We start from the raw sequence: 24,614 nt of genomic DNA, 5'->3' as shown, positions 1-24,614 counted from the left end.
TTCTTGCCGCCGGTCAGCTAAGCTCAAGAAGCAGTAGCCACGGCCACGGCGCATGGAGGCATCCTTCCAGGTCCTTGGGCCAGACTGTGACAAATGAGCAAAATGTGCTTTCATGGTGTTAAGGACTTTTTGGTGGCAACGACTTGCGCAGGAAAGAAAGAAAATAAGTAACTGAAATTCTATTGATACTTTATTAGTCTTGAAGTGGCATGTTACAACTACGAGATGTTTCCTTACAATGGCACTGTACACAACAGCCAACCCAGGCGTCATTATCACAATCACAGATCATTTACATAGTAGCCGTCATGGAAGATTTGGCACACATAATGACTTACGTATCAAGTAAACTGAGTATCTTAGAGACATCACCACACCACAACATAATATCATGCCAATATCTGACAGAAGCCTCTTTGCGGTGTTACCCATTCTACTATTGGTATTTAAGTTCAATTCAACATATTTAAGAAAGGAGAGTCTCACAGCTCTCAAGACACACATATAACTTTGACATGGATTGTCTAAAAAAAATCCTATGGGTTGTAACATTAATTAAAAAATAACAATGGTCTTCACAAGCAGAAAGTTTTAAGTCTCCAAGTCTCTAAGCTGAAAATAACAAATTAAACCAAATTTTGTTACAGGTAAAATTTCTAAAATTAAAAGAGACACTTCAAAACTCATGATTCACAAAGATTCAAGATTCATTTGATCATCTCACTTAAATTATTTTGTTATAAAGTAAATAAATGATGGACCAAATTAACTTTGTTTTAGGCAACAGTCAGTATCACATTCTACATATACAGCACCACAGAAAAACTAAAAGATGTATTCAGTTGCGTAGAACAGAATAAAAAAAAAACTTAACCATATTGTAACTTCCTTACCATTAGAAATGTAAGATTAGTTCGTAAGTTTTTCTCTTCAATATAATTAATAAGTAAAAGAAACAAATGTCACTTTCCTAACAGTGGAAAGGAGAAAACAATCATAGCAAAGGAAATTTAAAAAATGAGATTCATTCCTTTTTGGTTCACGGAAAATAAATCATGTCTCACAACCAAAGTTCAAAATGTTCTCTGAAACAAATTGTGCTTAAACTAGAACAACTTCTAAGGGACTTAAATAAACAGGCTGATTGAAACAGATTTATCAACAGGTGCTAATAAACACCTAAAGCATATTGATATGAATAAGCTAATTTTCTAGACTAGGAAGTACACATAAAAGAAAAATTGTAAAAATGAGTAAATTTAATTCACATGAAGTACTGGTTTTGCTTCTCAGTAGGCCCATTTTAGTCAACCAGAGCAGAGGAAGCCATTTGGTTCACTCCACACGACCCATCACCTCGGAAAACACGATAGTAGCCCTAAAACAAACAGAAAAAGAAGAGATAAAACAATAGTCAGAAGCACAATTCAAAAGGAGAAAGGTCCTTCCCTTGATTCCTACTTTCACTTCGCTCAACATTTCACTTAAATTTTTTTTTTTAAATCTCTTGCAAAATTGTGAAAAATTTGGAGAAACAAACAACCAAGTAGGGTGATGTATGAGCATCACAACAAAATTGAGGAATGGTTTTGCCACCCTTGTGATCACTTGATGATGTTTACCTGTTCACCCCATCTGTCACCCCAGCTGTTCTTAACCACCCAGAAGGGAAGGACTTTATGAAACATGGGATAGGCTGCAAAAGAAAAAAAAGGATTTACAAAAAGTGGATTTATATGTACCTTTTCACCCCAGAAAGTGCCCCAACTATTCTTCACAAGCCAATATGGCATGACCTTGTGACGGATGGAAGTTGCTGAAAAAAGACAAGATATTCAAGTCAAATGAGCACACGCCAAATGCTAAAAACAAAGAACTACCGACAGACATCAAACACACAGAAAGAAACCAGTTCCCTGGAAAAGAGATGTTAGCAGCCCTTTCCTTTCAAAATCCAATTTCAGGAACTTACTGTGAACACCAAATCCGACAATGAGGACACCATGATCTAGATCTTTGGGATTGCACAGGAAATGGAGAGGATGTGACACACCTCCCATGTAAAACTGGAAGAGAATTTTAAGCAAACATCAAAACAAATCCAAATATAAACATAGAACTTTTTGTTTCCTTGGAAGAAATACAGTACCTGCATTGCATTGGCATTAATGCCAATGGCAATTGGACCATTCTTGACAAGCCATTTGGCCATATCATCTTCGTTGGTTGTAATATTGACGGAACTCTTGACATGGACTCTGGCAATGCTGCTGTTGAAGTGGCACTGCTCATCTGCTCCTTCATATGGGTAATCCTTCTCAAGTTCAATGCCCCCCAACTGCTCCAGAGCATGATAAGCGTTGTCCGGAAGGCCTCCCTTACATCCATCATCCAGGGTGTCACAGTCAACCAGCTCTATAAAAGCAAGAAATCAATGGATGCCCTTTAAAAAATTAAATTAAGATCAGTAACTTTTTTTCTAATAACAAAAACTATACCTTGCTCAGAGAGTGACAGAAGTTTGCCATGTTTTATGGCATACTGTCCCTCAAGATTTCCTGTGACAGCAAACGCCCAGCAAGATCCACAAGCGCCCTGAAAAAAAATAATTATTATAAGAAAAACAAATGCAAATTTGATTGAGGGTGGTATCTAGTTGCCACACATGGTATTCCACAATACTGCACCTGATTCTTGACAGGAGTCACAGCATTATGCTCTCTCCAGTCAAAGGAAGTGGGCAACTTTATATTCGGGATGTCTGCCATAGGTGCAGGTATAGCATTTTCCTGTTTTAGGGCCGGTTTTAATCCAAGGTATGTTCCTCTGAATTCTTCCACTGAAATAACAAAGAAACTTCATACATACACCCATCCTACATACATAGATACAATGAATAAGAATGCAAGGGTCTTCATGACACTTACAGGTTAAATCAGCGAATATGGTAGGCCCATAGCGAGCAGTCCCTTGCTCTTGATCTTGCATGTGACGAATGTACTTCAAGTTATGTTGAAAGATATTGTAGCGTTTTTGTAATTCTTCATCAGATACGTAGGTTTTGTTGAAGCGGCGCATGAAACCACGGAAGAGTTCAGCGTGTATGTCACTATTTTCTTCTGCAAACAATTTCTGGATGGACAAAGAATTAAAGTAAGCACCTCATAAACAAGTTTCCAATTTTCACAGTAAAGTGCACCATGATCTCACCTCTTCATTGTGGGGAGCACTCAAAGCATGCTCATCACATTGGATACTCGTCACTCCTTTCACCCCAGTAACTACATTGTGGAACAGGTCCACCTTGCATAGGTGTTTAGCCTGAAAGATTATTATTATTTATGATTGACACATAGATAGGAATTCAAATGAAATGAAGTTTCAGAAGACCATTATTACACTTACAGCACCCAACAAGACCGGGCAGGCTCTGTAGTGTGATGACTTCTTGCAAGAAGAGAGAGTAACATACAAATTAAGTTTCACCCTGGTAATCTTGGTGTGCTGAAAATAAAAATCCTGGTTACAACACAAATTATGAATGAAAGCATACAGTGCAATTATTTTTGCAGTCCTTTACAAACCTCAACTTGAGATGATACAATATACAACAGTTTGTGCTGATAAGGGCTGTTTGTTTGTTTGTCCATCTCTCCAAGAGCATACTTGGCTAAGGATTTAATATATAAATCGTCTACATCCACATGAAGGAAAGACGCCTGAAAGAGGGATTTTTCAATAAGAGGCTCACAAACTTCACTTCACCGGAAATGTATTAATAATCACCTTGGAATGGGAGCCAGACTTTTGAGTAGCATCTGCAGGACCAGTGGGCTGTGATGAAACTTCCTGAACAAAATAAAATAGAAATTTATGAACCAAGCAAACTACTTTTAAACTATTATGCCTTGAATCATAACAAAACTCACCCTCTTAGTGCGGGTTCTGCCACACTGCAAATCTTGGAGTTCCCGTTTTTTCAACCATGAACGATCCCACACCTTTAGACTGCACATAGTAGTGGGCTAGATGGAATTTAAAAAACAACAAGAAGAAATATTAAAAATAAAATTATTCAAGATTGCAGATGATGCTGAGTGAGATAGGAACTACACTCTCACCTGGTCCGAATCATGGACACAGTTTTCAGCAGCAAGTTTCTCGCTTTTCAAACAGTTCGTTGTAGCAAGCTCTAATTTTAAATGCATAAGTGTTCCTGCAACAACCTGAGTTTTGGCTTCAACAACTCTCACTACTTTCTGTTGGTAAGGACTATTCAGGCCCTTATCAATCTCCACCAAGGCAAAGCCAGCCAGCTCTTTCACATACGGGTCTTCAACATCAATCTGCTGAGGTCCGCCAAGAGCCATTTCTCGTTTAGAGCGAGAGTTACCACACTCCACATCTTTGACTTCACGCAATTTAGTCCAAGGCTGATCCCATACTTTAAAAGTGCAGACCAATTTCTGGAGTAAATTAAAATCAAGTGATCCATTGAAAAACTGGAATAAAATATATATGCACAGAATACAAATACTTTTCACTGAGACGATACTTACCTCAGAGCTAGTAGCATTACAATTCTGGTTTGAGGATTGGTCAGTTTTCAAGCAGGAAGTTGGCGCAATTTCAATTTTATAATGAAACAAAGTTCCCGCAACAACTTGACGCTTGGCTTCTATTATCTTCACGAGCACATGCTGGTAAGGGCTGTTGACTGATTTTTGTATTTCAGACACGCCAAAGTTTGTTATTTCCTTGAAATACGGATCATTGACATCAGCATCCGATAACCCTCCAGGGATACCAGATGACTGTAATTAAAAAACAAATTTTTGTAAGAAAAGTGAAACAAGTTTAGACAAAAGAACCTAACCACTTAAAATTGTATTATGTGTAAAATAATTTAAAATTTACCCTCTTTAATCTCTGGGTGCAAACAACTCGAGATGACACAACCATTGGCTTTTTAACATCCCCCATCATTTTCAATTTGGCTGCATCAGTCAAGACAATCTGAAAAGTAGATTTAATTACAGTCTTTGAAATTTAAGAATTCAACAACACTGTTACATAGCATAAGAAAACAAGAAAAATATATTACCGTAACAACCATCTCTGGCTGTGAAGTCTCTTTGTTGACCTGTAATTGAAAAAGGAAAGGACAAATCAAAAGGATTTACAATTTACAAGTTAATTATAAAAGAAGGCCTTGTTTTTTTCTTACCCTGGTGTGAACATCTCGTATGGTTGCTACTTTGGATACATCCGTGACATTCAAGACATCTTGAAATGAAGTCATTACTTTTTCTAAACAATCACTCTGGGAGCCATCCTTTAAGTCATAGTCTTTCCAACCTTCAGTGCTTGGCCAGTTATCTTGGGTGCTACGCCGAGTCCTTCCAGACCAAGGTTCTTGAGGAAGGTCTTCAGGCCACACATCAGCACACTCACATCTCACCACCTGAGAACCAAACAACAACATAAAGAGCTCTTCCAATCCCCTACGGTGACAAAAAATAAAAAAATCAATTTGGAAGTGTACCTTTGCATTCAGAGGAGACTCATCTGCCCAACTGCGAAGAATTTTGACCCGACACATCTTTTCAGGGTAGAGTTGGTTTTCTACACATTCAGCACCGGAATGTCCTTCTTCATTTTCTTGGCAGGTAGAAGTTCCTACTTGCATAACTAGGTGGTACATTATTCCATTAACAATCTGGCAAAAGAAAATCCCGTCAGGAACAAAGGTCATTTGCTATTTGTGTTATACCAAAGCGCATCCAAATTTTTACCCAGCAATGTCTGAACTTACTTGCTTTTTCGCTTCAGTCACTCCCAAAAGAATCCTTTTATTATTGTCAGGATCCACTTCATCAAGAGTTCGCACAGCTAGCTCAGCAAATCGGTAAACCAAATCCTGTTCATTCTTGTCAATATCCCTCAATGCTCCTTGATCAGATGAACGACGTTTGCGAACATTTTCAACCGCCATAACATCATCAGTGATATTTAGAGAGGAATCGCCCTCATCCATGGGTTTCTTTTCATCTTTCATTGACTGTGTTAGCTCAAAGGGGGCGTCTACACCACTTTCATTAGATTCTGGAGCTTTTGCAGGTGGATTTACAAACATATCAGATGTGCAGTTGTTGTATGAAAACTTGGTCCCAGCTTCATCTCTAACAAACTCAACAGTACAGAGATGTCTTTCAGCTGGCAGGGGGGAGCACTCTTCCCCATCAGTGCCCTTATCAGCACATGGGATAAGATCGATGGCAAATGTGATAGCATACTTGATGTCAGATTCAACCTGCATAAAATACATTAAAAACATCAGAACCAAGTACTTAAATTACTATTGGCAATACAGAATAGAATACATACCTGTTTAGTGGCTGACAAGATGGTCGGCGTTACTGATTTATAACGACGGCTTTCAGGGAGCAGCAAATTGATAGGGGTATCTAGATATTTGTGAAGGGTGTTTCTATTTTCAGGAATGGACAGATCTATGGCAGTTGGACATCCAAGACAGAAAGCTTCCTTGCGAACTACAAGTGGTTCTTTAGTTTCTTGTTGAGGCGCGTCAATAGGTGCGTCCAAATCCTTAGTGTTTTTGTCAGTCTGCAACAATATTACTTGTAACTATCCTAAAATGACACAATTTAATACTACAACAGTGCTTCAACGCATGGTTAAGTTACCATCATATCTTCTGCAAATATATCCACAATCATTGCCAACTCTTCCTCATTTTTGACATATATTTTCATCTAAAACAGATCAGATTTCAAAAATTAACATTAGTTAGCTTAAAGTGAAAAGATCTTATAATAGAATGAAGAGAAAAACTGCTGAGCAGGGGCTGAAAGTTAGATGGGAAAAAAAAAGTGCAGTGGCGGTACAGAATAACGAACTAGTTTGAACAAGAATGGACAAAGAAATGAGCTCGGCAAACTGACAGATATGATAAGCTGCCGAATGCAGACAAAGACATCGCCTCTGGCAAGAGAGTCGAAAGATTTTCTTAAAATCAAAGATTTTAGTTATTAAATATAACATTGAAATAGAGTGAAATGCAGGGAGCTAGAAGATTGCAAAAATTCAGGTAACAACCTGTCAAAACTTACATCGCTTGAACTGTCTGCGTCCAACGGGTCCGACGACACATCCTCGCCGTCTGTACCCAGCACCAAGTCAAACTTGAACGAGTATTCGCCAGGCTCCTCATTCTGACCGGTGCTAAAGGCCAGACAGTGAATAGAGAGCAACAACAGTGCCCACATCCTAAGTGAGGACGCCATCAGGACATGTCCCGATGGTCCCAGCAAGAACACAAAACAGACGTAGCAGAAACGGGGGACCAAGTGGCGGACGGAGTCTGCAGGCTGCAGTATCTGCACGAACGTCGAGCTCGACTAACGACAACGACCCGACCTGACCCACCCCGACCCCACAATTATTGATTTCACTGGTGTTTTTGTTTGGGTTCCGGGTGCAAGCAAGTGCGTAGCGCAGACGGACAGCGGACAGCTGACATCAGGGGGCATCACAACGGGGGCCTTCCCCCTCCACTCTGCCGCTCTAGCCGCGAAGCTTCCCCTTCTGCTTCTTCCTAGCCGCGCGAATGTTTGAAGTGAATCTCCGCAGGCACTGCAGCTGCCTGTTGCCGAAGGATTGTTTCGTCGCTGGGTATCTCTCGCACTCGTAGAGTAAGGGCGCAAGAGAGCGAGAGAGACAGCGACGAGGGCAAAACGACACTGGGTACCAGGACTGGATCTTACCCGGAAGGGGAGGAGACCGGAGAGAGACATTTTTCACTTTTGGCCCACTATGGACAGGAATGTTTCCGCCCACAGCTTGCCTGCCCATTCGGGAAACGACAGACCGAGGTTGAATTAACACCCCCGCCCCCTCCCTCGGAGAAAGCAACTGACTGGAGCGCAGGGAAGTGCCACAAAACCCGCGAGGGGGCACAGTGTTGTCCCTCCGGGGCGTCATTCTCATTCCCCGTTCTCATGCCCCGTCACCCAGTGCTCCAGCCATTCACGGAGGCGGCATGCTTGCGAAAAAGACGGATCCGGGGTCCGGTCGGGGGGGGGGGGCAATTTTGCGACCCCCCCCCTCTCGCTGCGCTTCGCTCTTCAGCTGGCCGGCCGCGCTAGCCAAGCGGCCAAGCGCCACGCGCTGCACGTGTGGCCTACCCCTTTCGACGCAGATAACGGCGATAGGGATTTAACACAGTAGGTGGTGGCAGATTGCTCGGCCTGCCTCACGAAAAGAACTAATGTTCATAGCGCATTTCGAACGATCTCATGTACGGTACGTATGCTTGCTGCTCGCTGTCAGCAAACACCGTTGTCAGATATCGTTACGATCTCAGAGTGACCCAAGAAGTCTTCAAGAGGTCATTATGTCTCCGTCCAGATCTCGATGTCATCTAGAGGTCATTTGACTGTACTATGGAGATCTGCTTGGGAATTGTCTTTCGCGTTTTTTTCTGAGTGGAGGGGAGGGGAAGGGTATATACTGTAGTATAGACTATTTGGCTAAATTGACTTACTATTTGAATGAATTCGAGTTTGCCGGACGGGAATACCGGTCGGTTCCCGTAGGATTATCCCGCTGCCACTCCGCTCTTCTCCCCCCCCCCTCCTTTCCTTCTCTTTCGGCGGGTTCGGCTTTTCCTCCTCCTCCTCCTCCTCGTCCCTCGTCCCTCGTCCTCCACCTCTCCCCTTCCCCTCCCCGTCTCCCCGCCCCCGCCCGGCCCGCCTCATGGCAGTGAGTACATGACGACGACGCAGCGTTTCGCGTTCGCCGGGGGTTCCCCGGGATAGACTTGGTCGCAGCAAGTAGGTATGACTCCGTTGTATCCTCTCTCAGTTGGGATGGGTGCGTCATTGAGGGACCAGGTCCATAGCTGTCGCATCCCCGCAACATCCGCTCTTTGTTGATAAACATTGGGCTGTTGAGGTTCTGGTTGTAATTTAAAATGGAAAAAATGATGTGTTCGTCGCATATAGCACAATTTTACAACAACTTTTCAACTGAAGAACTCCAGGATCAAACATCAGTGTGGCATGGCAACAATGGTTTGTCTCTTATTTCAAAAGTGTTTATCGTTTTTATTAGGTTATGGTGATATCGGTTTACGTTCTGGTAGCAGTGAAATTTTATTGAAATTTTAACTTAATTTTAACTTTATGTTCGAATGTTATGTGAAGCTACTGAGTCCAATACCTAGTCCAAGTACATAGTCCATGTGCTTTCAATATATACATACAACCTATATGTCTCTGTCTCGCTGCCTCGGGTTTGATTTCAATCATTACTTTAAGAGTTAGATTTATGGGACAATTTATGGTACATGTTGTTTCTTCCCAAGAAGACACATGAAATACTTTTTTTAATTTTTATTTTTCTTATTACAGGGTCCTACACATTTACAAATATGTTTCCGTCACCCAGTCCATCTGGATCTAGTGCATCGGGACCTTTTTCCCCTGGTCAATATGAAGAGGTTAATTTGCCAGGTATGTATTTGTTGTGCAGTATACATAGGTGTGTCTCTTAAATGTTTCAGAATAATTTTTTAAAAATTGCCTTGGCACAGGTGGTAACCCAGGGAATCCTTCTTTAAGGATAACCGAGCAGCCTGTACCAAAATTTAGGTTCCGTTATAGGTCTGAAATGCAAGGGGCCCATGGAAGTCTTCTTGGCCGTAGTGAAACGTCAAGAAAGAGAACACACCCAACTGTTGAGGTGTGTGCAACTTTTTCTGCTTTACTTCTGTAAGCGTGTAGTCAGAAACATTACTTATTTTATTTTTCTAAACTGAAAATATTTTACTTTAGCTTGTAAATTATCATGGAGAAGAAGACATCATAATACGTTGCCTATTATACACAGCAACAGATAACCCTATACCTCATATGCATCAGCTAATTTCTAAAGAAAGTTCAAAAGAAGTCTTTGACCATGAGATAGCTGTGTCTGAGCGGAATGGTTACCGTGCAGAGTAAGTTAACTGCATAGAAGTTAAGATTAAAAATACAACTTAACACTACAAACTCTGTTGTTGCTGTCACCAGGTTTAAAGGACTTGGTATAGTCCACCTGTCCAAGAAGGACCTGAAAAAAGAGTTGATTAGGAAGAAGGAGCAAATGTGGCTGGAAAATTTGAGGAGCGACCGTGAGCTGGACCATGTAGATAATGAAACTCTCAAAGAAGCATTGAAATTGAAAATACCAGAGGTAAAACATACTGTACACTTGATTGATATTAGTTAAGCTATTTTAATAACAAAAGTAAGCAATATTGATTTTAAAAATAAACTATTTGGCCTTTTCATAGCTGGAGAAAGAAGCTGCAAAAGAAGCTAGCAGCATGGACCCCAACAAAGTCAAACTATGCTTCCAAGCATTTTATAAGGGACCGTTGGGACAAGTTAATTATGTGTGTCAACATGTGTTTTCAGAAACTATTGAGAATTCCAGTGAGTTTATACCACCTTTAAACCAGTCCGTTTATTTTGGAATCCATGAACATCCTCATATTCTTGTGTACTGTATATTTCTTGTTGCGCAGAAAGTGCAGAAACAGGGGAACTGAAAATTTGCAGAATGGACAGGTGCACTGGAACATGTGAGGGAGGTGATGAAGTTTACATTCTTGTAGAGAAGGTTTGCAAAAGTAAGCTCACTACCCATTTATGAAAAGTATCTGTTTCACATGGATTGTGTTCAGTAATTTATCCTTGCAAAGATGATTTTATCAGAAACATTTTTTAATCCTATTAATGTTTCAACTGTTTGTAGAAAACATAAAGGTTCGATTCTTTGAAGTGGATGATCAGGGACATGAAGTATGGAGCGATTATGGTCAGTTCAGTGATTTTGATGTCCATCATCAATATGCAATTGTTTTTCGGTATGGTTATCAAAAATATATGCCCCATTACAATCTTTTGTGGCTAGAAGGTAGTGCTTTTATTTCCTTGTGTGCCTTCTGTTTTTTTTATTATTAGAACACCTCAGTACCGAGACTTACAGATACAGAAGAATGTGGAGGTAAAGATGGAGTTGCAGAGACCAAAAGACAATTCTAGAAGTGAGCCATTAAAGTTCATGTACAAACCAGCCAGAAAATATGGTAGATGGATTTGGATTACATATTTACCTTACCTTTGAGCTGCACTTATCACATGATTTAAACTTATTTTTGACTTGCAATTTTCTAGCAAAGAGATTATGCACTAGCTCCTCCCGAAGTGACAGTTGGAGCAGCTTTGAAGCTCCTAGAGAAACTAGATCAGGTTAGAATATTTTCTTTGTATGAATTCTGGTCTTATTTATTTTGATTATTGTCATTTATGAAAAGTGATATTTGCAGGTTTAGTATCTGGAGATGACCCTTTGCTAAGTGGAAGTGGAAGTGACTCTTCTAGAATTGGTAGTTGGAATTTCCCAAGTGATGCTTTGAAGGAAGCTCTTTCAAATATCGCAACAGGGAATGATCCAACGGAATTTTTTGAATTTGAAAGGTTTATAAACTCTGGTGATTTTTCAGGTAAGATAGAGTTTTTGCCTTGAACTGTAAAACACTAAGGGCTCACGAGACGTGACTTTTTCGTTCTTTATAGGCAGTTTAATTTTGTTTTTAGTATAATGTCTTTATGAACTTTTTAAACACATTTTCTTGTTTTCAGAATATTCTCAAGCCTTTCCTGGTGAGTTTTTAACAACCTACATACCCAAATCAGTCATGTTGGAAAAAAAAATTGTTCATGTGTCAAAATTTATTGTTGCACATGCAGTAATTTTAATAGATTTTTTTTTTTTTCAGATTTGTGTTCTCAGAAGGAATTAAATTCACAGCCTAGTCCAACTCCTAACATTCAAGTCACAGATCTTGAATTATTTGGCGATTGTAAGTATGAACTATGACAATCTCTATCTTATTATTTAACTTAAGATATTTCTGTTTGTCAATAGTATAACAAAGTTTTGCTGTATTCCAGTGACTCTTCAACCTCAACCCACTTGGACAGCAGACGTTGCCTCACCACCACTGAGTAACAAAAGGAAGCATGGTGAGAAACTGTCCTAGATACATTAAATGGTATATTTTTTAAAAGGGGTCTTTTACTCATATTTTCTGTTGTTTTGTAGTTGAAAAAGATGGTGTTGTGACGGATGGTTGTGCTAGAAAGGGTAAGGTGTTAAAATTGGTGCCTCAATAATAATTTATTAAGTTAATGTGCAAATGTTTGTATGAAATATTGTATATTATTCCAGAGCCATCTGTGGAGACATCACCCAACGAAGGCTATGAGAAGATGAAGGTGATTATCATTGTTGGATTGGATTCAATTTTCGTCTGAGTGTAGTTTCAACATTCTTCATTTTGCAGGAAGAAACATTACACTCAGCAAAGAATGCTTACGCTAAGTTGCTGAAGCTAATGAAAAGTCGGCATGCAAATAGACAGCAAGAAATCAAAAATATAATTAAAGCAGAGGACCAAGAATTTGGGTATGCACTTGTAAATGCTATGAAGCAGAAGCCCCTTCACTGTTCAATTTTCTTCCTTTACCGTTTTTAATTGTTCGAATGTTTTTAGACCTCTTCATGCAGCTGTGCTACATGGCCAACTTAAGGAATTGAGTGACCTTCTTTCCTTAATAATAAAAAGCAACCACTTGAGGTTAATAAATTCCACAAACAGGAGGAAAAAGGTAGTTGTATTGTGCATTGCTTTATAATTGTAACCTTATTTGCCTTTCTAATGCATCTTATTTTTAGACTCCTGTCATGGTTGCTGTTGAAGAAAACAGTGTAGATTGTTTGAAATTGCTCTGCATGGCCAGAGCTGATCTAAATCTAGTGGATTACAAAGGAAATACTGCACTTCACTTGGCAGCAATGAACAAGCACAGCAAATGCCTGCAAGTGCTGCTTGCGGTTCAGTCCATGAAAGAACCCAACAACACAAAATTAGAGCTTAATTTGAAAAATGAAAAAGGTACGTGCCTTATACAAAAGACTGCTTTTGTTATGCAAAAGGTACCTTAGCCCTAAACTTGTATAATTTCCTTTTCTCAAGGTGAAACAGCCCTACATATTGCTGTAAAGCATAAAGATCTCCCAAGTGTGAAGCTGCTGGTTACTGCAGGAGCAGATTTAAATGAAAAGACTGGTACTGCAGGTCAGACACCACTTCACCTTGCAGTTGAATATGATTGTAAAGAGATAGTTAGTCTTCTACTTGCTCAAGTAAGATAGAGACCGTATTCATCTACAATTTTCTTCACTTTTTGCTTGTGTTGTACGTTTAGATCAACACTACCTTTTATAATTGCAGGAAGGACTGAAACCTGAAGAAGTAAATTTCAGCAATAAAACAGCTCATGATTTGGTGAATTCCAATCAAAGAGATATCTTTGCTTTGTTTCAGAAGGTAAGCCGATCATTGTAAAAACCTTTTGCCATCAAAATAATTTGTTTTGTTTTAAATTTTATGTGTTTAACAAACCCTCCTTTCTTAAGAAACAGATTGGTTGTAACAACAAGACAAGTGAAATGCAAGTAGAGGAAGAAGTGTCTGATGATGATGAGGAGGAAGAGGAGGAGGAAGAGGATGATGACAATTTGGAAGGTGGTGATGCGGAGCAGAAGGAACGAACTGAGAACAAAGATGTACATGAGGATGAGGAACCTCCCATGGTCATCGAAGAAGCTCAAAGGAAAGATGAATCTGGAGAAATGGATACTGATCCAGATGATACGCTTGTAAGATAGACTTTTCATTCTTTATAATAAGCAATACAGGCACGGGTCCTGGGCTGGGATTGTGTGTGTCTGTGAGCTCCTACTCTCCTTGCTCCCTGGGTCTGTGCCTGAACTATTATGTATTTATTTCAGCTTAGATTTCTTGTTGCCTCCATTTAAATTCCGCATTCTTTTACAGGCATCTGATAGTATGAATGAAAACACACAAGGTCAGTCTTATAAGTTTCTCGTTGCCTTCAACCATATTCCCACTTAAGAATGTTTGCAAGTTTACTGAATTTTATGTGTCGATTACAGAAGTCTTTGGTTTAGACAAAGTCACCTTAAATACTCTTGTGGAAAATCTGGATAAAGATGATAAATGGAAGACTGTTTGTCAAAAGCTCAATTGTACTTTTCTAGTTGCAACATTTTCCAATGTAGCAAGCCCTACTAAATGTCTTCTAAACTTCCTTGAGGTAAGACTACAAGAAGCAAAGTTCCCCACATTTTAATTTTCAGTAGAAATTTGTTGTGTAATGTTATGTTTTTTTGTTTTGTTTTTTTTCAGTTTGATAAAAAAGTAACTTTGTTAGAGTTCCGACACATTGTGAATCAACTGAACGTGCCCATTGCCTTGAAAGCTTTGGATGCTGCGCTCACTAAAAAGAAACAATGAGATGTGTGCGTAATGCACTACTCTCGAAGAATGTTCAACGTACAACTGCATAAATTTCAAATGTAGTTTTGTATATTTTTTACAAGCGCTGTTTTATAAATGACCCATCACAGTTTCCTATTACAAATCATATTTTTTTTTTTTCACAATCATATCTTATAGAATAATATGTCTGCTTTAGGAGATTTATATTTTGTATTATGTTTTAAGCTTTTACCAGTGATTGTTTTCTTACGTATGTATAGTTAAAATTAACGTTAGTTCATTATGTGCTTGTTGAGCACCATTATGCCAATGGATGTGATAACTTCAGTGATTTGTTTGGCCAACTAAGTATATTATGACCAGCAGGTATCTCTTTATTAAATTTTTTATTTATAAAAATAAACTAATAAGGAATGTAAAAGAAAAGAACCTTACTTTATTTGACAAACTGTACCCATAGATATGTTCATGAAACACGTACAATAAATTTACTTAAAGGAGAAGTGCTTTGGCAACGGGTGTAACTGCATCTTTCCCCAAAAGCTGCTCAGCAACAGCCAAAGCAAAGTCATAGGCTGTTCCGGGTCCCTGACTGGTTATAAGTTTTCCTACAGGAGAAAAGGGTAGAAGGAATTAAATTATAAGTTACGAATTTCTTTTTGTAAAATTAATATTGTATACATAGCTATGTAACGCAAGTAGGGTGATGATATTTTCGTCAAGGGTTTGGAAGTGGGATTGAACAAGCTTTGAATGCTGATAAGAAAAGAGTTACTCACCATCAACAACAACTTTGCTTTCAACATACGTGTATGCACCACCTTCTAGCATTTGGTCTTTGACAGATGGATAGCATGTAACTTTTTTGTTAGTGCAAACATTGTGGGCCTTCAGTGCTATAGGGGCTGCAACAAAATGATAAACTTGTTAAGGCTTTTCGCTTCACCAGAAAATGATTGTTCAATAGTTGGTCTACAACGACAAAACCAACATAAATGCAGCTCGTTACTTCTAACTTGAATTTACCTGCGCAAATCGCAGCAATGAGGCGGCCACTTTTTTCTTGCTCTTTCAAAATCGAACCCACTTTCTCTGACTTCAAGCAAACATGAAAGAGGTGCACAAAAAATGAAATACAGTTTCAACAAATGCAAATAAAGTGATTGAGCAGAACAGAACAAAAACTTACAGACGAGAAATCTTTGTGACCTGGTCCACCTGGAAGGAGCACGACATCGTAGGGCCCTTTCGACAGGGCATCATCCAGGGTCGTGTCAGAGCTGACAAGCACACCCCGGCTGCATTTGTACACGCTCCCCGCGCCCAGGCCGGCAACAGTGACGTTCACCTGGAACACGAGAGGCTCACGACGTGACAAGGACGAGCTGCCACACAAAGCAGTGTGACAAGTACGTCAATACACTGGTACACTGGAAGCAGACGCCTACCCCGGCCCGGCGCAGCACGTCCACGGAGATGACGAGCTCCATCTCCTCGGTGCCTTCCGTGAGCAGGGCGAGCACGGTCTTGGTCGACATGTTCCTCGAGAAGCACAGCCGATTCGCCTCAAACAACTGTGGGATGACACGGGCAGTTACGGCAGCAAAAAGCTGGTGACCCGTACGGCAGGAGACTATCAACTGCATCTAATTTTTCGTCTGCTGGCCCCGCTCGCTATGGCGAATTCTACGGTCAGATCTATTTACTGTTGCCAACACAAGCACTCCTAATATTTTTTTTACAGTGTTCAAGCCACTAAAGCAAGCTAAAGGTAGCTTTGCAGGCACCCGAAAAAATGATTTATTCAACACCATCCACGTTACATTAGTCCACAAATAAGCCAAGCAGCGACCCTTGTTTTTTGTTCGTCGGTTGGCCAGCTGTGTAGTAGGGGTGGGGGGATGAGGCGTAGTCTTGTTGTTGTTCCTGGTTTTCATTGTGTGTTGTGTCATCCAGCAACCGTCAGTGAACAAAGTGATCTGCCCGAGTGAAGTCGTTCGCGGCCGCGACTGGACTTATTCGTTAATCGTCGTCGCTCCGTGCCATCGCCGTCATGCCGGCCAAGGCGATCGCGCTGGCGTTGGCGCTGGCGGCCTTGTGCGCCATGGCCTACGCAGGCCCGGCCGACAGGCCCCAGGGCCGGGGCAAGGGCCCCAAGGATGTGAAGTGCGTTTCTGGCCCGTCCTACTGGTGCCGGAACCTGACGACGGCCGCAGGCTGCAACGCCGTCACGCACTGCATCCAGGGGGTGTGGGAGCACCTCCAGCTGCCCGAGGACAACGACGACATCTGCACCCTGTGCAAGAACATGGTGAAGCAGGCCCGCGACCAGCTGCAGAGCAACGAGACGCAGGAGGAGCTCAAGGAGGTGTTCGAGGGCTCGTGCAACCTCATCCCCCTCAAGCCCGTGGCCAAGGGCTGCGACAAGCTGGTGGACGAGTTCATCCCCGAGCTGGTGGAGACCCTCGCCTCGCAGATGAACCCCCAGGTGGTGTGCTCCGTGGCTGGGCTGTGCAACAGTGCTGAGATTGATCGTCTGCTGGCTGCCCAAGGGAAGGTGGTCAAGGTGCCTCTGGAGAGGCCTGGATCCTCTGTGGCTGTCTTCAAACCCAAAGTTGAAGCCAAGTCTGATTGCAAGGTCTGCACCCACTCCATGGAGAAGCTGCAGAAGAAATGGCAGATGTCAGACCGCGATGCTTTGGTGCATTTGTTCCTTGAAGGTTGCGGAAGGCTGGGCAGTTATTCCGATGGTTGCTCTGCTATTCTTTTGACCAAGTTCCCTGCTATTCGTCAGTTAATGCAGGAAAGCCTTACAGTTGCACCAGAAGACGCCTGTGAAATGATGCAGTATTGCAGCGCTGGGGAGACTGAGAAGTCCCAGGTCAATGTTGACATTGTTTCTGTGGGTCAAGTTGGAGTTGTGCCAATCGGGGACAACATGACTTGCCAATTTTGTGAGAGGATGGTTCAGCACCTTCGTGACATCTTGGTCGCAAACACAACAGAATCTGAATTCCAGCAGGTAAATTGAATTTATTTTGATCTTTCAATAGTCTGTTTGTGGGTATGACATTGTATGTCTTCTTTTTACTTTAGGTCCTGGAAGGTCTTTGCAAGCAAATGAAGCCATCAGTCAGGAGTGAATGCATGAGTTTGGTGACTGAGTACTACGGCATGTTCTACAACTTCCTCGTCAACAGCCTTGACGGTAAAGAAATCTGCTCATTTGCTGGTCTCTGCCCAAGCCCTGGCCACTCTCAGACTCCCATCTGGCCTCTCCTGCCTGCCGAAGTGGATGTAGAAACCATCAGTACAGCAGATCTGAGGGCCCCCGTTGACCCTATTGTTGAAATCACAGTCAGTTCAGATTCCGCTAGTGTCGATGTGGTCAACCCTGCCCTTCAACAACTGCCTATTGAGAGGATGATTCCTCATGTTCTTGTCAACGTCGGAGGAAACAAGCAAATCTGCGAATTCTGCGAATACTTCTTGCACTATGTCCAAACGGAATTGGCTTCAGAGAAATCTGTAGAAAAGGTCAAGTCTGTTGTTGAAAGAGCTTGTGATCGTCTTCCCAAAACTATCAATACTCAATGCAAGGACTTTGTGGATGCTTATGGCAATGCTTTCATTGCTATTTTGGTTCAGGAAGTTGATCCATCGGTTGTTTGCCCAAAGCTGGGCTTCTGTCCATCTCAGGACGACAGCCGCATTGTTGTTGTTGGGTCTGAGAGCTCTGAGAAGGTTGATGACAAGCCTGGCTGCCCCTTGTGCCTTCTTGCTGTTACTCAACTGGAAACCATCGTCAAGGACAACAAAACTGAAGAATCCGTTAAGGCTGCACTGGAGTCTCTTTGCGCCCATCTTCCCAAGTCCCTCATTGGTGAATGTGATAACTTTGTTGAAGTTTACTCAAAGCAGCTTGTGGATGCTTTGGTGGCCGACTTCTCTCCCCAAGAAGTTTGCGTCTACATCAATTTGTGCAGTGCGAACAAATCCTCTGAGGAACCTGTGGCTGGTGATGTGTTGACCAATGAAATTCCTCAATATGAGAATGAGAAGCTCCAGAAGACTGTGAAGGATGACCCTCAATGTGTGATTTGCGAATTTGCCATGGCTCGCATTGATTCCATGTTGAAGGACAAGCCTTCTGAAGAACAAATCAAGGCTGTTGTTCATAGAATTTGTGATCACCTTCCCAATTCTGTTCGTCCGCAGTGTAACAAATTTGTTGATGAGTATGCAGACCTCGTCATTTCTCTCCTCGCTCAAGAGCTGAACCCCAAGGAAATTTGCACTGAGCTGAAACTGTGCCATGCTAATGGATACTACTCTGACCGTGTGGCTCTGAGTGTCCTTCAACAACATACCAGGAAAAATGTGGAGCAGTGTGCACTGTGCGAGGGCATCGTTCAAGCACTTGATACCTATCTGCGTGACCCCACAGTGCAGGAGGAAGTTGATGAACTTCTTGCAAAGGCCTGTCAGGTCCTTCCAGGCAAGCAGTACCACAAATGCAAAGACTTCATCAAGGTTTATGGACCCAGCATCCAGAACATCATTGCTCAGGTTTGTGACCATAAAATGTACCATAATTTGCTCCGTAACTTTTAAACAAAAAACTCTTTTTATTTACATGTATATGCTCTTCTGTTTACAGTTCCCTGGTGCTTCGCATCTGATTTGCAGCAAGATTGGAGTATGTAGCCAAGCCTCAGCTGCACCCAGTCTGCTTGGAGGTCGCAAGTGCACCTGGGGTCCAGGATACTGGTGTCAAAGTGAAGAAAATGCCCGAGCTTGTGGTCCAGGAACCCTTCACCATTGTCAAGAACGTGTGTGGAAGGCCCAAGCACCTCAGAAATAATAAACTCGAGCCCTTTGTCAAAACATCAATGTTTATTTCTTTCTCTCTTATTTTATTGTCCCCAGGATTTTTCAGGATTTCTTTACCAATTTTGTAACACAATTATTGTGTATAAAACCTTTTAGCTCAGTTATCCTTTTTTCTTTTCTTGAACAGAAGTGATTTGTTTTAAAATAACTGATTACATTTGTAGTATATTGCTAGTCCTTTCTGACAAAACTATTAGGTGAAGTGGCCATGCTACATGAGAAGTATACTCTAATGAGTTAAAACTGAGCTGTGATTAAGGAAGTGGGGTGTACTGTATTGTCATTGCTTTTATAGTTTTAATTAAGTTAATCCCTGAAGTGTACCCCTGCCTCTTTTATTTTCAACCCTCCCCTTACAATTGTTTTCTATTTGAAAAATTAATGTTCTTTTGATCTAACTTTCTGCATCCATATCGGTCACAAAGTTTTGGATATTCTTTCCCCCCCCCCCCTTTTATACTCTATAGGATAAGTAGTTAATGAATAGGGAAACAACGCAATATTGAGACATAACAAAGTGTGAAATGTCTGTCCTTGTATTGCTATGATCTGTGAACAAATAAAGTAACATTTCTATAAGTTGTCCTTTGCTTTTTTGAAGAAGAAGCCCTTTTCCTCATGTACAATTGGCAAAGAAATGTGAGTTGACCTCGCATGCGAGCACCTGTCGGCGGGCACCTGACCTGACCTGAAGTCTGAAGGAACTGGAGGGAACTTGGTGGAGGGAGAGCTAAGCCTTGTACAAAGCCGACGGATGAGGGTGGGCACCGCACTGGCACCGGGGCGGCAACAGGGCGGCGGCCCAACAATGCCTATCCTGGATGAGCCAGGCCCGGCGTTATGCCAGGCGCAGGCCGCGCAGCCCCCACAGCCCCAGCGGTTGCAGCTCGCCGTCTCCTAGTCCCAGGGGTTGCGGATGAGGCCGAGCGGTGACTGAGCGCGTTGCCGATTTGATCTCGGCGAGGCAGGCATGGCGAACTTCGGCGCGGGGGACTACCGCAAGGAGCACATGTACCGCCTGGCCCCCATGGCCATCCCCACGATGCGGGCGCGGCCCCTCTGCGGCGGGCACGCCTTCCAGCCCGAGGACGACTGCCAGGTTAGCCCACGCCCTGCAGCCTTTGGGGGCCCTTGGCCCAGCCGGGGGCGCAGCCATGGCGCAGCCCCCTCAGCCGGCGGCTTGTGGGCCCACAGCGATTCCCCGACTTCCACCCCATGTACGACGCCGTCCTGGAGCCCTGGTCCCCGGGCCCGCTGGCGCCCGCGCCCCTGTGGCGGCAGCCGCGGCCCGCGCCAGGCCCCCCCAAGCAAGCCATGGCGCCCCCGCTGCCCCCGCTGCCCCAGCCCCTCGGGCCGTCCTCGCTGGCGCCCACCCCGCTGCTGCCGCCGCTCCCCTTCTTCCCCGCAGACGAGCCCTGCATCTACTCGGTGAGGGCGTCCGGCAGCCGTTCTGTCTCTCTCGCACCCACGGGGCGCACGGCCGTGCGGCGCGCGGCGCCGCCTGCCAGCGCCTGCGAAGGTGTGGGTAGGCAGTCCCGCAGCACTCTGCAGTGTAACGGCACGGCCTACCCACACCTTCGCAGGCGCTTCCAGGCAGCCCGTGATCCCGCCCTTAAAACACCCAACGAAAATGAAAACACTGAAACGGCCGGTATTCGAACACAGGAGTGGCGCGAGTCCTGCCCGTGGAGGGAGACGGAGGCGGCGGGCGCATCGGGCACGGCGGTGGCCACGCCGCACGGCACCATGTCGCTGCGGCTGCACGACCGCATCAGGGTGGACATGAGCGTGGACAGGGCCGTGAGGGTCATCAACCTCAAGGTGAGACACGGGGATGCGGCGGCGAGTGCTGCCGTGCTGCCGCAGTGCGTGCTTTGATGCCCCGCGCGCTGCCGCCATGCTGCCGCAGAACAACATCGTGCTGGCGCTGGGCGGCAACGGGGCGTCCGCCGCGCTGCTGCACCCCAACGGCAGGACGTACCAGTACGGCAGCCGCGTCGAGATCCTGGCGCACGACTCTCGCGGCAACAACAAGTAAGTGGCCATCCTGGGGGAGCGTCTCGCCCTCCGCGCCCAACTTACAAAGCTCCATTCATTTTTGCCCTCAGGTTCGCCAAGATGTGGTACAAGGGGGTGAGCTTCACGTCGGAGCAGTGCGCGCTGGTGTACTTGGTGGACACGGCGGGCACGCGCACCACGACGGACAACTTCTCGGACATGTCGCAAGACCTGTCGCTGTCCGTGTTCTACAACGACTCGCGGCACGGCCCGTCCTACGTGTCCGAGGCCATCAACCTGCTCGAGTCCGGCCAGTACTGGGTGACGGACGAGGGCGTGGAGAACTGGCTCATCAACGGCGTCCGCGTGTCGCAGACGGCCGACGGACTCGTCAGGTGAGGGCGGTCAAAATCCCAGAGTCGCTAAATGCGACTCGAACCGAACGTGTGACCCCATCAATGGATCGCTCTCCGAGCGAGGAATCCATTGGTAGGGTCACACGCTCGGTTCGAGTCCTGTTTAGCGATTCTGAAGCTCAAAACGCGTCTGAGAGTTTTGGCCGACGGCGCTGGTCTTCTGACCCGCCTTGCGGCACGTTGGCCGTCCTGTTTGTAAACACGCCCGTCCTGTCCTCGGCGGATGGCCTCGCCTCGGCAGGGTGGCGCGGAACAGCAACAAGTACCAGGTGCGGACGTCGCCCTCCAACGGCACGGCGTCGCTGACGACGCCCTTCCTGCACTGCACGGCGTCGCTGGGCCAGACGTCGCACTTGTTCGTGCGGCGCGGCGAGCGGCGCATGCACTACGACGGCGCCAGCTTCATCGTGCGCAACGCGGGCCACTCGGCCGGCTTCGACGAGAAGAACCAGCTCAAAGTGTACTGAGCCGGCGGGGGCGCACTTTTCACTTGAGACTTGAGCGTGGCTACGCCGCTGCACCGTGTTGGGGTCCGTGACTCGCCGCGCTGTGACAGTGGCGTAGCGAACGGCCGCGACGTCCCCACTGCATCTCGCGCGATCTCCATTTTATTGTTTTTGTTTTATATCCCTAATGTGTCGTGTGGAGTGTGCGAGCGTGGGCCCATTTTCAATGGCTGCTGCTTTGTTCGATGGGAGTTTATTCGCGACGGGAGTCTGATCGTTCCGGCCGCGCCGGTCGTCCTTTCGTTAATTTGTAAGTCAGGTTTATTGGATTGTACTTTTGTGCCGAACGAGTGTTTCTCTTGTTGCCTATCTGACAGATCCGCGTCACTTTTTTTACTGCACAGACTGCGCCCCTCTGTCTATGTGTGTGTGTGTGAGTGTGTGTGAGTGTGTAATGTGCAGCAGTCGGTAAACAAATAAACGTTTATTGTGATAACACCGAACGGTTCGTCCGGTTCTTCCCCCTCTCTCCTCCTGCGCTGCACCAACCAACAATGGTACACGGGGAATGACGAGATTGGAAATGATTTTGTTTTGAAACACGACTGCGACGAAGAGGAAGCCAAATGTGTCTGCGCCGAAGTAGCGGTGGGTCCGCGCCAAACGCTGACGACCTAGCCGCGGCGGGACGCGTCGCACCACTGCCACGTGCCCCACCCCGTGCCCGTGCCCCTTGTCACTTTATTATGTACCTTATCTGGTTGGTGCGCGGGGCCCTGGCGGGGCCGGGCGGCCCCCGGGGCGGCCAGACCAAGCCACGAAAACATGGCGGGGAGCGTCTGCGAGCAGGGTGCCCCAATCACTGCTGCCTCTCTCTCTGTTGCACTCACGGGGAACCTGTAGGCGGGAGTGAGAGAGACACAGCGGCAAGTCCACGCACCCGATGCAGCGCGCGCGCATCTCCAGAAGCTTTCACCCTCCTCGGCCAAGCAAAGCAGATAGTGTAGGGAAGGGAAGGTCATCGGCAGTCGAGAGTGGACAGCTCCCTGCACTTTCCCGATAGACTTCGCCGCCCGTATCGTGGGGGCCATTCTGGGTCTCTCTCACATGGAGAGAGAGGGCGAGTGATTCCCGCATTTCTTTGGAAAAATGATTCGGATTCGGGGCCTTTGCTGCGGGTGAGGAAGGCGAGGCGGGGCCGCTAGGGGCCGCCAGTCGAGTCGTGGCTTAGCCATGGGGGCCATGGGGGCTGTCCGGCCGGGCAGACGCTACAGGCGAAGACCAGCGTCAGCAGCGCCAAAGACTTATTCCGAGAGTCGTTTTCGTAGTCCAGTCTCTCTCGCACCAACAAGGGACGCCCTATGAGAGCAAACGAAAACAACTCTCGGAATCAGTCTGCAGCACATCTCCCCGACCACGCGGTCGCGAGTTCGAACCGAACCGCGGGTAGCAGAACGGCGACCCGCGAGTGCCGCGGCGCAGCTGCTGACCTTGCCTGCCTTGCCCCCACCGAGCCTCCGCGCCGCGGCAGCCTCATTTCCTGCAAAGACTGCTGCGCCTCGACGTCGGCGGGGCGGGTCGGCGGGGCCGCGAGTTGCCAAGTACCACTACACTTTGTTCGCACACAACGGCGGCACGGCACGTTCGGCGGGGTCCCTGTGGCGCGGCGGCGCGGGGTGTTCCGGTGGCGAGGCGCGGCGAGCGGCTGGAGGACCGTGCTAGATAAGACTATCACTGCAGTGTGCCCCGCGGCCCGCGGCTGGCCACCGCGATACACCGAATCAGCTGAGTTGACTGTGGCCGGGGCGCTGGCAGGCGGATTCCGAACAGCCTGTCTCTCTCGCACTCACGGGGTGCTCCGTACGGGAGCGAGAGAGACAGAGCGACGACTGCAGCGGCGGCCCCGCACGGCCAAAACAGAGGCATCGTCCTCGGGGTGCACCAGCGGCAGCGGCAACGCCGCGCGGACCACAAATTTAACGCGGGTCGAAAGGCAGCGCCAGAATTGGCAACCGCGACACACATCTGATAAACCTTGTTGACTTGATAGTGCGAGAATTCGCGCGACGGACCGGCGGGGCGGCGGGCTGGAGAGGGGGAGGGGGAGTCTTTGGCCTGTCACTTGGCCGCGGTGCAAGGCCCGCGCTGCTGCCTGAAGGCTGAGTCCGAACAGCGCTTCGTCGCGCCGTCTCTCTCGCACCCCAGCGGAACGTCCCGTGAGTGCGAGAGAGACAGCGAGCCTGCTCGATGACCGCCGGCGGGCAGCGACTGCAGCGACGCGGTGGAAACAGTCCGGACAAAGGCGAGCGAGCGCAAGCAGGCCGCGGATGTGACTCAGAGTAGTACTTACAGTGCCTCAGTGCTGGGGCACTAAGATGCACAGCCATGCTCAGCCATGCAGAGCGCTGAGGACGGCCGAAACGC

The 24,614-nt window shown here is 45.6% G+C and overlaps 5 protein-coding genes across 10 annotated transcripts; 3 read left to right on the top strand and 2 right to left on the bottom strand.

The window, feature by feature from the left end:
- Positions 1 to 172: 172 nt before the first annotated feature.
- On the bottom strand, positions 173 to 7,620 carry LOC117643876. 2 transcript variants are annotated; one of them, XM_034383008.1, is made up of 22 exons: positions 7,134 to 7,620; positions 6,708 to 6,776; positions 6,388 to 6,627; positions 5,816 to 6,313; positions 5,546 to 5,719; positions 5,228 to 5,464; positions 5,105 to 5,143; positions 4,918 to 5,016; positions 4,560 to 4,814; positions 4,122 to 4,466; positions 3,930 to 4,025; positions 3,787 to 3,849; positions 3,585 to 3,719; positions 3,406 to 3,504; positions 3,211 to 3,321; positions 2,928 to 3,132; positions 2,688 to 2,839; positions 2,499 to 2,595; positions 2,150 to 2,415; positions 1,973 to 2,066; positions 1,743 to 1,816; positions 173 to 1,378 (listed from the first exon to the last, which is right to left on the bottom strand). In XM_034383008.1, the coding sequence occupies exons 1-22, from the start codon at positions 7,305 to 7,307 to the stop codon at positions 1,304 to 1,306; spliced, it is 3,597 nt and encodes a 1,198-aa protein (XP_034238899.1). In that variant the 5' UTR covers positions 7,308 to 7,620; the 3' UTR covers positions 173 to 1,303. The 2 variants fall into 2 exon arrangements, with proteins under 2 accessions (XP_034238899.1, XP_034238898.1); XM_034383007.1 differs by lacking the exon at positions 1,743 to 1,816 and adding an exon at positions 1,623 to 1,696 and having other exon boundaries at positions 7,134 to 7,617.
- Positions 7,621 to 8,179: 559 nt separating this feature from the next.
- LOC117643877 (nuclear factor NF-kappa-B p110 subunit-like) lies at positions 8,180 to 14,863 on the top strand. Of its 5 annotated transcripts, none has more exons than XM_034383011.1 (25): positions 8,180 to 8,325; positions 9,435 to 9,536; positions 9,617 to 9,765; positions 9,858 to 10,021; positions 10,095 to 10,257; positions 10,358 to 10,499; positions 10,592 to 10,696; positions 10,822 to 10,933; positions 11,031 to 11,155; positions 11,244 to 11,318; positions 11,396 to 11,572; positions 11,712 to 11,732; positions 11,849 to 11,932; positions 12,024 to 12,095; positions 12,175 to 12,216; positions 12,301 to 12,347; positions 12,416 to 12,537; positions 12,626 to 12,740; positions 12,808 to 13,027; positions 13,109 to 13,278; positions 13,367 to 13,462; positions 13,552 to 13,794; positions 13,973 to 14,003; positions 14,092 to 14,252; positions 14,345 to 14,863. In XM_034383011.1, exons 1-25 carry the CDS (start codon positions 8,319 to 8,321, stop codon positions 14,450 to 14,452), a joined length of 2,853 nt encoding a protein of 950 aa, XP_034238902.1. In that variant the 5' UTR covers positions 8,180 to 8,318; the 3' UTR covers positions 14,453 to 14,863. The 5 variants fall into 5 exon arrangements, with proteins under 5 accessions (XP_034238902.1, XP_034238903.1, XP_034238904.1 ...); XM_034383012.1 differs by lacking the exon at positions 8,180 to 8,325 and adding an exon at positions 8,719 to 8,859; XM_034383013.1 differs by lacking the exon at positions 8,180 to 8,325 and adding an exon at positions 8,741 to 8,855.
- Positions 14,852 to 16,112, bottom strand: LOC117643880 (Parkinson disease protein 7 homolog). The gene is made up of 5 exons (XM_034383015.1): positions 15,886 to 16,112; positions 15,627 to 15,785; positions 15,464 to 15,533; positions 15,217 to 15,342; positions 14,852 to 15,045 (listed from the first exon to the last, which is right to left on the bottom strand). Exons 1-5 carry the CDS (start codon positions 16,081 to 16,083, stop codon positions 14,930 to 14,932), a joined length of 669 nt encoding a protein of 222 aa, XP_034238906.1. The 5' UTR covers positions 16,084 to 16,112; the 3' UTR covers positions 14,852 to 14,929.
- Positions 16,113 to 16,389: 277 nt separating this feature from the next.
- On the top strand, positions 16,390 to 19,909 carry LOC117643879 (prosaposin). The gene is made up of 3 exons (XM_034383014.1): positions 16,390 to 17,459; positions 17,534 to 19,006; positions 19,098 to 19,909. Exons 1-3 carry the CDS (start codon positions 16,491 to 16,493, stop codon positions 19,299 to 19,301), a joined length of 2,646 nt encoding a protein of 881 aa, XP_034238905.1. The 5' UTR covers positions 16,390 to 16,490; the 3' UTR covers positions 19,302 to 19,909.
- A 391-nt stretch (positions 19,910 to 20,300) lies between these two features.
- Positions 20,301 to 22,777, top strand: LOC117643959 (protein enabled homolog). The gene is made up of 6 exons (XM_034383146.1): positions 20,301 to 20,429; positions 20,525 to 20,758; positions 20,996 to 21,151; positions 21,240 to 21,364; positions 21,439 to 21,723; positions 21,986 to 22,777. Exons 1-6 carry the CDS (start codon positions 20,301 to 20,303, stop codon positions 22,209 to 22,211), a joined length of 1,155 nt encoding a protein of 384 aa, XP_034239037.1. The 3' UTR covers positions 22,212 to 22,777.
- The last annotated feature ends 1,837 nt before the right edge of the window (positions 22,778 to 24,614 follow it).

The sequence above is a fragment of the Thrips palmi genome, unplaced genomic scaffold (assembly GCF_012932325.1).
Source record: "Thrips palmi isolate BJ-2018 unplaced genomic scaffold, TpBJ-2018v1 HiC_scaffold_17, whole genome shotgun sequence".
In the NCBI taxonomy this organism is placed as follows: Eukaryota; Metazoa; Arthropoda; class Insecta; order Thysanoptera; family Thripidae; genus Thrips; species Thrips palmi.
The sequence above is the reverse complement of the archived record's forward strand: the minus strand, read 5'-3'. Positions and strand labels throughout refer to the sequence as shown.